The sequence below is a fragment of the Protopterus annectens genome, chromosome 4.part0 (genome assembly GCF_019279795.1).
Source record: "Protopterus annectens isolate FY-2018-M chromosome 4.part0, PAN1.0, whole genome shotgun sequence".
Classification (NCBI taxonomy): Eukaryota; Metazoa; Chordata; order Ceratodontiformes; family Protopteridae; genus Protopterus; species Protopterus annectens.
Window position 1 is genome coordinate 847,218,289 of NC_056733.1, and position 14,128 is coordinate 847,232,416.

Here is a 14,128-nt window from a genome sequence, read left to right on the forward strand (position 1 = left end):
TGGAAAGAATTGTCAATGACTGCTTAGCTTTATTACTCAAGCTTGGAAAACACCTGCAGAGCTCACCAAAGGTAAGAAATAAATTATCAAAATGTACTTCTTATTTGCAACTTGACATTTAATTTAGGATTTAGCAAAATTTCACGACTTGGTATGTATAGTGCTGGGTTTACCCATGGCTGACATGAACTGGTCATGAGGGTGAAGACTAAGAGATAAAATTAGTAAGCCAGACATAGGTAAACCAGATTTAACCTCACACAGAAGTGTATTATTTATATTACATTGTGCTGTTATTAGAAATAAAGAAATTGCTTACTTTTTTTTGGCATTGTATCTCCAAACACTACAGTGCATTTTCACCATCTTCCTTGTCTGGCGACAGCTTTCATATCTGTTGTACATGTAGCGAGCATGTATGTGTTCACTCTTACATAATATTCTAGATAGGATACAGATTGTGTCACTTTTTTTCTTTTTGGAACTAAGGAGTGAAGTACTATTTATGCATGTTTACAGACTCCTTATGCGCTAGCAGTGAAATAAATATATAATTTTAATCTTTTTGCAAATAGCGTTTTTATTGTTATTATTTTTATCTTATGGGAAAGGTGGAACTTTTGTCTTTTACCCTTCCAACAGCTGAATTTCTTTTCTTTGTGGAGCAGAGAGCATGGTGACAGTTCATTTTTGATGGCTACAGATGCCTGGACATATCCACTTGGTTGATGTTTGTTTACAGTGGTGATGCTGATTGCTTTATCTAATCAGCATGCATATTTCTGAATGATAATGACTTCACTGCATAACTGATGTTACATAGTGAGGTAGTTCAGTAGGTATGAAAGGTAAGATGCATTTTTTTTTTCAGCATACTTATCCAAATCAGTGGCTTTGCAGCACAATGAACCAAATCTCTTATCATGACACGCCAGTACAGGATCAGTGCTTTGCTGGTGCACAGGATCAGTACTTGTCCCATACTGATGATGATGATGATGATGATGATGATGGGATGAGTATTCTCATTCTGAGAAGTCTTTGCTTATAGTTTCTGACAATGGCTCAGTCTTCTTTGGGACAAACTGTCTGCAGGCAGTTCATATGTTATGGATAACACTGTTATATCTAGGATTAATAGTAATAAATTAATTTGGTGGGAGATGAATACATCTGTGTTCTTCCACTGAACCTTTTTTTTTTTTGGCCTTATTCCCCTGTATCGCTTCTGTAAGCTAGCCCATCCATAGCTCTAGCCCATTATTCCATGCAGAAGCAGGTGACAGGTGGGTGGATCAAGGGTAATTGTTGTACAGGAGTGGGATTATTTTAATATGTCTTAAATTTTACCAAAGTCCCATAGTAGTGTATTGTGATGATAAGGATGGCATGCATTATGATCATATGTTTCAACCTCTTAGTGCAAGAGTTTTGGACAAAGTAAAAAATAATGGAGGGACAAAGGGCGTAACTCATGGACAAATTTTAAATATTGCTGTTATAAACTTAAAAACTTGACAGAGTAATGCGTTTTGCATTCACATGCATTTCTGGGATAACACGAAGTATGAAACTCAATTTTCTGTTATTATTTAGTGACTTCACTTCTCAGTAATTTAGCAGAAAACTCCAACTTTTATGAGGAAAAGATCAAAATATAAAGCAAAAATCTGGACATTCTTCAAAAATCCAGACACTTTAAAGGTATTCTTATGATCTGTGAAGGCAGTATGGTCATTTAGGTAACTGCATGACACCTCCAGGAGCTGTTACCACCCCCATTTAGCATGTAGGTTGACCCGTGTCTCCCATCTGTGCTAGGTAAATTAACCGGTCGAACAGTCACATCAGAACATGTCCTCTCTCCCCCATGAGAGAGGTTATCACCTCATGATTCCAGTATTTCCAATGCTGACCTCAAGCACAAAAATCACGCTTAATCTTAAGTCACCAGCAGCATAGGCAGAAGACCTGCCCCTTACCAGGTGGCTATCTTTATTTTGTCATTTTCTGTTAAGTACTATGACACTGGATTTTCTTTTACCTTCAAGTATCCTTTGTGTTATCAAAGTTCTCCATCACATATATAGCATCAAGCTTATGACTGTTAGTAAGTGTTACACATTTGGCTACATAAAATAAGTTTGCTCTGTGTTATGTTAACCTCTTGCTATCTCACAAACATCTGTGATGCCACCTTATTTCCAGTAGCTCCTATTTTACTTAGTCACTTTTTCCTTTTCAAGAACTGGCAAGCGTAAGCATTCAGAATTATTGTATTTTTTCACTTAAACATTATTTTTATAAACCAGTTGTTGCGCTAAAAAGACTAATCTTCATTCACAAGAATCAAAACACTGCTTATAGTGGATTTTTAGTTTTCAGAAAGATTTAGACCAGTACTAATATAGCATCAGTTTTAAGTACAGTAACAGTTTGAAAATTATAAAGCATAATTTAAGAAAAAGACAAGATTCAAATGTCTTTGTGAAAGTCTGTAATTAACAGGGCTTCAGAGGTAAGGGTTACCAATTCAAAGGAATGAGGCCACTGTCTTCTTAATCATTTTGAAATAAGCTTTTCTTGATTACTGCCATGATGGGGAATAGACACAGGACTAAATACCATCTTCTTCTTCTTTTTCTTTCGACTGTTCCTGTTAGGAGTCACCACAGTGGATCACCTGTTTCCATTTCTTCCTGTCCTCTGCATCTTTCTCTATCACACCATCCACCTGCATATCTTCTCTCACCACATCCATAAACCTTAACTTAGGCCTTCCTCTTTACCTATTACATGGCAGCTTCATCCTTAGCATCCTTTTCCCAATATACTCTGCATCCCTCCTCAGCACATGTCCAAACCAACGTAATCTCGCCTCTCTGGCTTTGTCTCTAAACCGTCCAATCTGGGCTGACCCTCTAATATACTTATTCCTTATCCTGTCCATCCTCATCAAACTCAGTGCAAATCTTAACATCTTTAACTCTGCCACATCCAGCTCTGACTTCTGCCTTTTTGTCAACGCCACTGTCTCCAACCCATATAACACAGCTGGTCTCACTACCCACTTGTAGACCTTCCCTTTCACTCTTACTGGTACTTGTCTGTCACAAATCACTCCTAACACTCTTCTCCACCCACTCCATCCTGCCTGTACTCTCTTCTTCATCTCTCTTCTACACTCGCCATTACTCTGAACTGTTGATCCCAAGTATTTAAAGTCATCCACCTTCACCAGCCCTACTCCCTGCATCCTCACCATTCCTCAGTCCTCCCTCTCATTCACACATATATATTCCGTCTTAGTCCTGCTGACCTTCATTCCTCTCCTCTCTAGAGCATATCTCCACCTCTCCAGGGTCTCCTCAACCTGCTCCCTACTCTCACTACAGATCACAATGTCATCTGCAAACATCATAGTCCATGGGGACTCCTGTCTGATCTCGTCTGTCAACCTGTCCATCACCATTGCAAATAGGAAAGGGCTCAGAGCTTATCCTTGATGTAATCCCACCTCCACCTTAAATGGATCTGTCACTCCCATCACAGACCTCACCACTGTCACACTACCCTCGTACCTATCCTGTACCACTCTTACATACTTCTCTGCCACTCCCGACTTCCTCGTACAATACCACAACTCCTCTCTGGGCACCCTGTCATATGTTTTCTCTAAATCCGCAAAGACACAATGCAACTCCTTCTGACCATCTCTGTACTTCTCCATCAACACTCTCAGAGCAAACATCGCATCTGTAGTGCTCTTTCCTGGCATGAAACCATACTGCTGATCACTAATCATCACCTCCCTTCTTAACCTAGCTTCCACTACCCTTTCCCATAACTTCATGCTGTGACTGATCAGTTTTATCCCTCTATAGTTACTACAGCTCTGCACATCACCCTTATTCTTAAAAATTGGTACCAAAACACTTTTTCTCCACTCCTCAAGCATCCTCTCACTTTCCAAAATTTCATTAAACACTCTGGTTAAAAACTCCACTGCCATTTCTCCTAAACTCCTCCATGCTTCCACAGGTATGTCATCTGGACCAACAGCCTTTCCATTCTTCATCCTCTTCATAGCTATCCTTACTTCCTCCTTGCTAATCCACTGCACTTCATGATTCACTATCCCCACATCATCCAACCTTTTCTCTCACTCATTCTGTTCATTCATCAGCCCCTCATCTGCTCAACACACTCTCCTCACTTGTAAGTACTTTTCCCTCATTATCCTTTATCACCCTTACCTGCTGCACATCTTTCCTAGCTCGGTCCCTCTGTCTAGCCAATTGGTACAGGTCTTTTTCTCCCTCCTTAGTGTCCAACCTTTCATACAACTCTTCATACGCCTTATCCTTAGACATTGCCACCTCTCTCTGTTTGCCTTGCACCTCATTTCCTTATATTCCTGTCTACTTTCTTCATCTCTCTGACAATCCCACTTCTTCTTCGCCAACCTCTTTCTCTGTATACTCTCCTGTACTTCTTCATTCCACCACCAGGTCTCCTTGTCCTCCTTCCTCTGTCCAGATGTCACACCAAGCACCTTTCTAGCCTTTTTCCCTTACTAGTTCTGCTGTAGTTACCCAGCTGTTCGGTAACTCTTCACTGCCACCGACTGCCTGTCTTAACTCTTCCCTGAACTCCACCTCATAATTACCCTTTTTCAGTTTCCACCATTTGATCCTTGGTGCTGCCCTCACACTCCTCCTCTTCTTCTTGATCACCAACATCATCCTACAGACCACCATTCAATGCTGCCTAACTACACTTTCCCCTCTCACCACTTTACAGTCCCCAATCTCCTTCAGACTGGCCCTTCTGCATAGGATATAATCAACCTGTGTGCATCTTCCTCCTCTCTTGTCTGTCACCCTGGGCTCCTCCCTCTTGTTAAAATATGTATTCACCATAGCCATGTCCATCCTTTTCACAAAATCCACTACCATCTGACCTTCTGCATTCCTTTGCTTAACACCATACCTATCCATCACTTCCTCATCCCCTCTGTTCCTTTCACCAGCATGCCCATTGAAATCTGCTCCAATCACCACTCTCTCACCCTTGGGTACAGTCATCACCACTTCATCCAAATCACTCCAAAATTTTTCTTTCTCATCCATTGCACACCCAACTTGCGGAGCATATGCACTAACAACATTCATCATTACACCATCAATTTCCACCTTCATAAACATCACTCTATCCGACACTCTTTTCACCTCCAAAACACTCGTGGCATACTGTTCCTTCAGGATAACCCCTATCCTCTTTCTCCTCCCATCCACACCATGATAGAACAATTTGAATCTGCCTCCGATAGACCTGGCCTTACTTCCCTTCCACCTGGTCTGTTGTACACACAATATATCAACCTTCCTTCTGTCCATCATATCAGCTATCTCTCTCCCTATACCAGTCATGCTGCCAACATTCAAAGTTCCTACCCTCACTACCACACTCCTAACCTTTCTCCTCTCTTCCTGCATTCGGGCATGGCTTCCCCCTCTTCTTCTTCTCCTTCGGCTAACAGTAGCCCAATATCCACCAGCACCCTGTTGACTTACAGTACTGGTGGTGGTCGTTGTTAACCCGGGCCTCGACCGATCCAGTATGTAAATATGTATTGTTATCTGCATATATCATTTGGCAAACTTTTACGCCGGATGCCCTTCCTGACGCAACCCTCCCCATGTATCCAGGCTTGGGACCGGCACAAAGAAATGCACTGGCTTGTGCATCCCTACCATAAATGTCTTAAATGGGATATTGGCCCCTTCTGCAAAATTGCTGATAAATTGGCAAGTAATTTTACAACCAGATCACCTTTAAATCATTCACACATTCAGTCATTCTCTAACACCTGCTTTATTATGTACATAATTTGAGGAGAGCCAAACAGGCATTCAGTGCAAGGCAAAAGCACTGTGTTGGATAGTACACCATTCCATCACACTTTCTCAGGTAGGTGTGTGTGTGTGTGTGTGTGTGTGTGTGTGTGTGTGTGTGTGTATATATATATTTGTATATATATATATATATATATATATATATATTTGTGTATATATATATATATATATATATATATATATATATATATATATATATATATATATAATATGTGTGTGTGTGTGTGTGTGTGTATATATATATATATATATATATATGCCTTTAGGCAATGTAGATGATCTTCAGTTCAAGTAATGATGTGTGTATGGACTATGGGTAGAAAACAGAGCATCTAGTGAAAGCCCTCATAGACACAGGGGAGGTACATGCACCACACAGAATACACTCCATCCAGTTATAATCCACACCAAATTATTTAATGGAAAAAGGCTTTTACATATGATTGCAGATACCATGTGAAGTCCAGCTAGTTCTGGTAAAAACTTCAAAGTGCATGTTACTCCATCACTACTGACATTCACGGTCACAAATTACACCAGCTTTTAAACAGCATCAAGTGCATGTCTTCTGTCAATCTGATGTCAGATCTCTGGCACTCAAGAACACATTTGGCCTTGGATTAAAATACCATCACTTGCTATGGGGTGCAAATGTGGGTCTGTAATTCAGATTTATGTTGTACAGGTACTGAGATTCACTAGGCCCAGCATGTCTCAGATGAGGAATGCATTCAGAAAGAGCAAGTAATGTTGCTGTTTTCTCCCAGCTACTTAAGACATTATAAACCTTGTGACCATTATTGAGGCTATAACTCAGTAACATGACAGAAGGGATACCATTTGCAACATGTTGACTAGCAGCTCATCACCCAAGACTTTTTTAGTGCATGCCTTTACATATATATTCAAATGATATTAAAACAGAATTAACATATATGCAACTCCCCTAATCATTAAGACAATTGTACTTTGAAAAAAAAAACATGGATAAAATTAGATATAATTTATCAATGGGCTAATCTAAATTATCATCCTGCTATCTGCAGTTACAGAAGATAGAGGAAAAAGACAACTTAAGAAAGAAATTAATTTACATAATGCAGTTTTATTTAAAAAAGTAAACAAATTTTCTTCATGATCAAATTATGCCATCCATGGGTAAATTCAGCGTTAACTATATCCAGTCATGGATTATTGCCACAATATGTTTTTTTTTAAAGTTAGCCACCTCTTAAATTATATACTCTTTTCACTCTAATGCCTAAAGGTGATTGGAAGATTACAATAAATATGTTAGATATTCAGGGCTACATTCAAGCAGGGAGAATAACACTTGAAAAGGAACGGTTCTACTTTCATCCTTACAGTACCTTGGCAATATGCATTGTCCCAGTTTCTACGCATATAAAACTGTAGGTGTATACATTTTATTTTCAGAATTTGACGAATCTCTGATTACATTACATTTTCATTGTGGCAGAGAGAGTTCTGCTTTAACAGACGGAGAGTAACAGAAGACTTACAAAAACTGCTTGAACAAGCTGAAAGTAACAGAGGATGTACAAAAACTGGCAGCCAGCTACATCTGTTGCACTTCACTTTGAGTGTAAATGTTCATCTAAAGAAAAGTGCTTTTAGAAAAGATTTGCAGAAGGTAACTGAAATGATACCAACAACAAGGCAATTTCTGAAGACACTTAGTTTTATGTCTATCCACTTCATGTTCCAGATTCTATAGTGTAGATGAGGGAGAAACAGTGACTACTTGAAATCTTGCAAAATAGAAATTCAGATCCATTAGACCACAAAATATCATTAGTATTAATGAAAATGCTGTGGCAGACAGGTGGTAAACCTAGGTCAGAGCTTAGCATTTTATATCCAACCACAGCATAACTACATATGCTTCACATTCTGTATAGGAGTTCATTTGGACATCTTATGAGAGTGCAATCTCTGATTTCTGCACTAAAATGATTGCAACTTAACACAAAAGCAGTGAATGCAAGAATTATGTTTTTACTATCTTTACAAATAATATTGCACCAGGAATTGTATGGATACATGCTGGCAATGTAATAAGAAAGCAAATAATTAGGTTAAATAATCTTTTCTGTTTTGCAAAAAAGTGTTTTTTTTTTGTCTCTGAAATTCCAACTCAGTTGTCATTTTATGCTACATACATAATTATTGAATTAAACCAATCTCTCCTTTCAGAAGAAGTGTTCAGAGCTTATGAATGGCAACTCAGTAATGGAGTTTTGTCTTCCACCAATAGTTTTGCAACAAAGTGAGTAGATCTTTTGTGGCCATTAGTTTGTACTAGGAAGCTTCTGGTGTCATTCAAAGGGGACCCAGTGTCTGTCAGCCTGGGACGACATGCTCGACAAGCCTCGGTGCTTCGCAAGAGACAGCTTGCACCTGTCACCCCTAGGCTTTCGAATACTGGCCAAGGCTCCTGCTGCCCCCATAGTGCCTTTTTTAGGCAAGGCTCAAAAGTCAAACCCACTTCTGTAAACAGCACAAATAAAAAAATGAGGGTTATACTACTGAATGCCAGGAGTTTAAATCTCAAAATGCACACGCTCAAAGCACTCCTCAGTATGGAGAACGTTGATATCTGTGCAGTAACTGAAACCTGGTTCAAGGCTCCACAGAGCACCCCAGCACTACCAGGCTACAACTCATATCACACATTTTGGCCACAGAACATGGACCAAAACACAAAAGGAGGGGGTGTATCCATATTCATCAAGGATACCTACACCTCCAGGTTAGTGGCGCAGCATGATACCTCCGAGATCATCCATGTGCAACTAACATCAGGCAAATCTGCAATGCAAATTGTGGCCTGCTACAGATCACCCTCCATGACTCAGGCCCACCACTCCGCCTTTCTGGAGACACTGGAAAAAATGAAGGTCCTACCAAACACCCTGATATTGGGCGATTTCAATTACCCTACCGTTAACTGGGAAAACTACTCAAGTACAAACTCCCAGCGCTTCCTGGAATTTATCACCTCAAATGCCCTAGATCAGCTGGTAAACTCCCCTACCAGAGGTGAAAACATATTGGACCTGGTCATCATTAACATGGGCGACAGGTGGTGCACACCGGAGGTCAACCCGTCACTGGTTAGATCAGACCATAAACTAATCACTCTGGATGTCCACACCACACCACCACCTCCAACCAAGGAAACCACAGTGAAAAACTTTTCTATAGCAAACTTCACCTTACTTAAGACAGAGGTGGTAAGTTTCACAGCCCCCACACTAAAGGATAACAGTGTCCAAAATGAAGGAACCTTTACAAATGCACTCTGAGCACCTACAAGGATGCATGGATTGTGCCATCCCTAGCAAAACCAAGACTCACTCCCCTAAGAGAAGGAAACCAGTCTAGCGGACCCCTGCCATAAACAGGCTATACAATAGAAGGAGGAAACTAGTTTAGAAAAAAAGCAAATCCCAAGAAGGAAAAACATCCCTGATCAGTATAAGTAAGTAGCTAAGGTCCCTCATAAAATGCTCCAAGGCTAACTTAGAAAGAAAAATAGCCAAGGATTCGAAAGATAACCACAAAGCCTTCTTTAGCTATGTCAAGAATCTAAGTGGCAACTCGCAGATATGCTCTGAGCTAGTGCAAAACTGCCCAAAATATACTGAACCCACTGATATTGCCAACATCCTGGCAGATAGCTTCAGTGCAAACTTCACCCCCCTTTCACCCCTAAAAGTGCCCACAACAATACCAGAAAAGTGTAGTGTCCCAGAAATCACAGATGTACAGGTGAAAACAGCCCTTTCAAAAGCCAAAAGCACAGCTTCAATGGGGCCAGATGGTGTCCCAGGCTGCGTCTTGCACGAACTACAGAACGAACTAACCCCCCACCTAAACACACTGTTCAACCTCAGCCTCTCCACAGGCTATGTGCCCATAGAATGGTGCACAGCAACGGTTATTCTGCTCCACAAAGGAGGATTCCACAACTGACCCTGGTAACTTTCGCCCCATAAGCCTGACTAGCCTGGACTGCAAGACTATGGAGCGCATCATCTTGGAACTCATTAACAAAGACATTGGGAACCTCCAAACACTTGACCCAACCCAGTTCGGCTATGTTAAGGGAAGATCATGCCTACTAAACCTGGTTGACTTCTTCGAGACAGTCACCAAGGCCATAGATGAGTGGAAGGTAGTTTGCACAGCCTACCTTGACCTTGCAAAGGTTTCTGACACCATTCCCCACTCTGGAATTATAGAAAAGCTCACCAGCCTGAACATAAACCCCTACGTCATGAGATGGGTTGCCAACTGGCTTACAGACAGAACTCACACGGTAAGAATAGCGGGCTCCAGGTCCGACTCTAAACCAGTCACAAGTGGTGTCCCACAAGGCTCGGACCTGGGACCCCTACTGTTCGGCATATACTTCTCAGAAGTACAGGCAAACACAGGAGGACTATGGCTAACCAAGTTCGCCAATGACCGCAAACTGGGAGCCATAACTGACTCTCCGGCTGACACGGACATTCTCCAAAAGGTCCTTACTGAGATGGACACCTGGTGTCAAAGTCATGGTCTCAAGCTGAATGCCAAAAAATGCATAGTCAACCCATTTGGGAAAAACAAAACACCCATGAATTACCACATAGGTGGCAGCCCCCTTAATACAGAAGAGGTAATAGGAGATCTGGGGACCCAGGTAGAGAGTAATCTCTCCTTTGACAATCATATTGCCAAAGTAGTTAAGAAATCCTTCTATGTAGCCCATCTAATTCCTAAAGGGTTTGCATCTAGAAATAAAGAGGTTATAGTGCCCCCTACTCATCACTCATCAGACCCATCATAGAGTACAATGCCCCATTTGGGATGTACCTCACAAAGCACTTCCAAAAGCTAGAAATACCACAAAAGTACCTCACCAAGAGGATTACTGGCCTCAAACATATGTCCTATGCAGCCTGACTGGAAAAACTCCAGCTGTACTCAGTCGCATATTGCTTACTCAGAGGTGATCTCTGCCTGACTTACAAAGCCGTGTCCAACTCGGAATTGATGGACATGCTCCACCTAAAGAAATCCAAGTTACCATGAGCCACTCACTCTAGTGAGCTAAACCTCGCCACAACAATAAATAGAACATGCTGGAGGGATAGATTTCTGTCCCAGAGACTCCTCATGCTTTGGAACAAAATTCCTAACTACATTAGGCAGAACCCTTCACTAATACTCTTCAAGAGAAACCTTGACGAGTGGATGGGTAACAGAAAATACACCCCTGGGATCACTTCATTGGCTCTTCTTGACAAAGGCTCAGTTAATTAATCAATGGGGTGGCGAAAGCTAACACACTCTGGCTAGGCTTATAAATGCCCTTGGGCAGATAGCCTAGTACCTACCTATGAAGCTATGAACCATAGAAAACCACAAGAAGGACTGATGCATTTTATTGTACATATTTTCAGCAGGGCTAGCCACCTAGTAATGTGAACAGTGCCTCTAGATAATGGTCTTTGTTGATGTGACACCCCGACACCATGTGCAAAAATGGGAAAGGGGGGGTGATGGATGGATAGCCTAATTTATGTTTTCTCTCTTAAATAATCTGTCATTTATTTATGTATGTATGTATTTACAGTATTAAAATGTTTAGAAAGCTGGGTGTTATATAAAAATAAAAAAATAATCCCCGGGATTCATGAAGCTTGTGCCAGGCGCAGGCATAGCATAGGCGGAATAATGCCAAATATGGCCGTCGAGCGATTCAGGTACGATCCAATACCACGTGCACTACCGGCGTACACCAGAACTGCGCAGCCCTCGGCATAGGTTTGCTAATCACCCTATGAGCAGTGTCGCACCATGCAAATGAAGGCAGATAGTGATTCATGAAGTGGTGCAGGTGTAGTGTAAGCCCACGGAAATGTAAACCAAAAAACACAGTTTACATTTTCCCAAACAGAACAACGGAGCTATGGAAGCAGACCAGACTCATGTATTACAAAGTTAACATATGCCAATGGCGAAATACACAGCCAATGGCATAAGAAAATATGCAGAACCAACTTAGTAGAACTGCACGATTTATTGATATCCACAAAACCAAGAAAACATTAACGCAATTATTACACAGTACGCGTTTTCGTCCACGTAAAACTTGAACTTCATCAGATAATAAATAATTACACTAATTGCATCTTAAATAGCTCACAAACAACTACATTAACCAATTAAATTCTTAAAAAACATTTCAAACACACTAATCAGGCTCTCTTAAAAGGCTCATGAATATTAAATAAGGCTTGTATATTATCACCACAAATATATCTAAAATAAATAAATAAATATTAAACTCACTTGATGTATCATAAATAGGTTTCTTAAAAGTTGATAGATTATAATATTTAATTCATATAACATTTACTAATAGTTCACTAATACACAGATATGTATATACTAAACAAATATATATGTTTTTTAAATGTTCGGATTTTAATGATTATAAATGTTATACGAATTAAATATTATAATCTATCAACTTTTAAGAAACCTATTTATGATACATCAAGTGAGTTTAATATTTATTTATTTATTTTAGATATATTTGTGGTGATAATATACAAGCCTTATTTAATATTCATGAGCCTTTTAAGAGAGCCTGATTAGTGTGTTTGAAATGTTTTTTAAGAATTTAATTGGTTAATGTAGTTGTTTGTGAGCTATTTAAGATGCAATTAGTGTAATTATTTATTATCTGATGAAATCCAAGTTTTACATGGACGAAAACGCATACTGTGTAATAATTGCGTTAATGTTTTCTTGGTTTTGTGGATATCAATAAATCGTGCAGTTCTACTAAGTTGGTGGAGTGCCTCTCTATTAGCCCATTGCGCTCTTTTGGATTCTTTGTAGTGATTTGTGAGTGCACTTTTCGCAGTTTCTAAAATATACAGAACACCTAAAAAACAACATTTAATGTCATGTCCACAGTAATGCACAGTACAACCACAGGGCATGTGTGCGCAAACTGGAACATAAAGAAATTATATAAAAATGTCATAAAATCGCAATGTAATACAAATCAGGTTTACACCATAATACACAATGGTAGGCATGGAACACCACAACCAAGGTGCAAGGGTTGCTAAGGGCCTGCGACAGTGTTCGGCGCAATAACTATGAATTAGTAGTCAATGCCATGCAAATGAGGCAGATAATACTGAATCGCAAATGTCCCGCCAGATGAAGGTTGTGCCATACGGCGCAGCTCTATAACACCGAGGAGTGGCTCAGAGGAGATACATGACAGCAGCAGAGGGGTGTGCCACCGTAGCAGTAAGCACATTGGAGCAATGCAAATCTGGCCTGGCCATTGCTAAACAAAGCTGCAGGACAGGGGTGGGGAGGAAGGTACAGAATCGTTTAGCTGAGAGCACACATGGTGCCCAAAAGCGCATGTGTACGGGGATGAAAATGTGCCTGAAACCCAGTAAGCGGATGCATGCGCTGCGAACAATAGCACAAACAGGAAGGTCAGGGGAAGAAAAGAAGGAAATGCCGAAGTAGGGTAATTGGAGTACTAATGAGCAATCAACACCAATCAACACACGGCAGCCAATCGACAGCAGCTGACAAGTCTGCTCACAGAAACCTGCAAAACAGGATAGGGGAGGCATTGGAATGCAAAGAAAGGAGGGGAGGCATTGGATTGCAAAGATAGGAGATCTGTCATAGCAGAGCAAAGCAAACCGACAGTAGACCGGCAATAGCACACATTATGCAAGATAAGCCAGGTCTAGGAAAGTACAAATGAAAGCAGGCTGCTGGATGCATGCCAAAAAATGGTAGGTGGAACGTGCAGAAATGTAAAGGGAAGGTCAAGTGGTAATCCACGTCAGCCATATGTAATTCAACACCAAAGGCACCACAATAGTAGTTCCGGTAGTAAAACACATAAGATACCCTGTAGCTACGATCGTACATACACACCCTATGACATCATCGGTGTTCACAGCACAATAGTATAAAGTGTGAAAGCACCCTACACACACCTGTGTATTTCCAAACACTGCACCATAGGTGTAAACACACGGGGAACTTTTAAAATGTACATGTTGGGAGCTGCCATAGCTGTGATTCATCAGCATGTGTTAGAGACTGACGGTGTTGTGGAGGATGATGCCGACAACCACCGCAGGCCC

General features: G+C 40.7%; 1 protein-coding gene across 3 annotated transcripts in view; it reads left to right on the forward strand.

The window, feature by feature from the left end:
* Positions 1 to 14,128, forward strand: part of TEX47 (testis expressed 47) — an 844,245-nt gene that overhangs the window by 419,223 nt on the left and 410,894 nt on the right. For all 3 annotated transcript variants that reach the window (XM_044068795.1, XM_044068792.1, XM_044068794.1), the window contains exon 5: positions 1 to 71. This exon is cut by the window's left edge and continues 131 nt beyond it. In XM_044068795.1, the coding sequence (XP_043924730.1) occupies positions 1 to 71 (71 nt within the window). The remainder of the gene's footprint in view (positions 72 to 14,128) is intronic.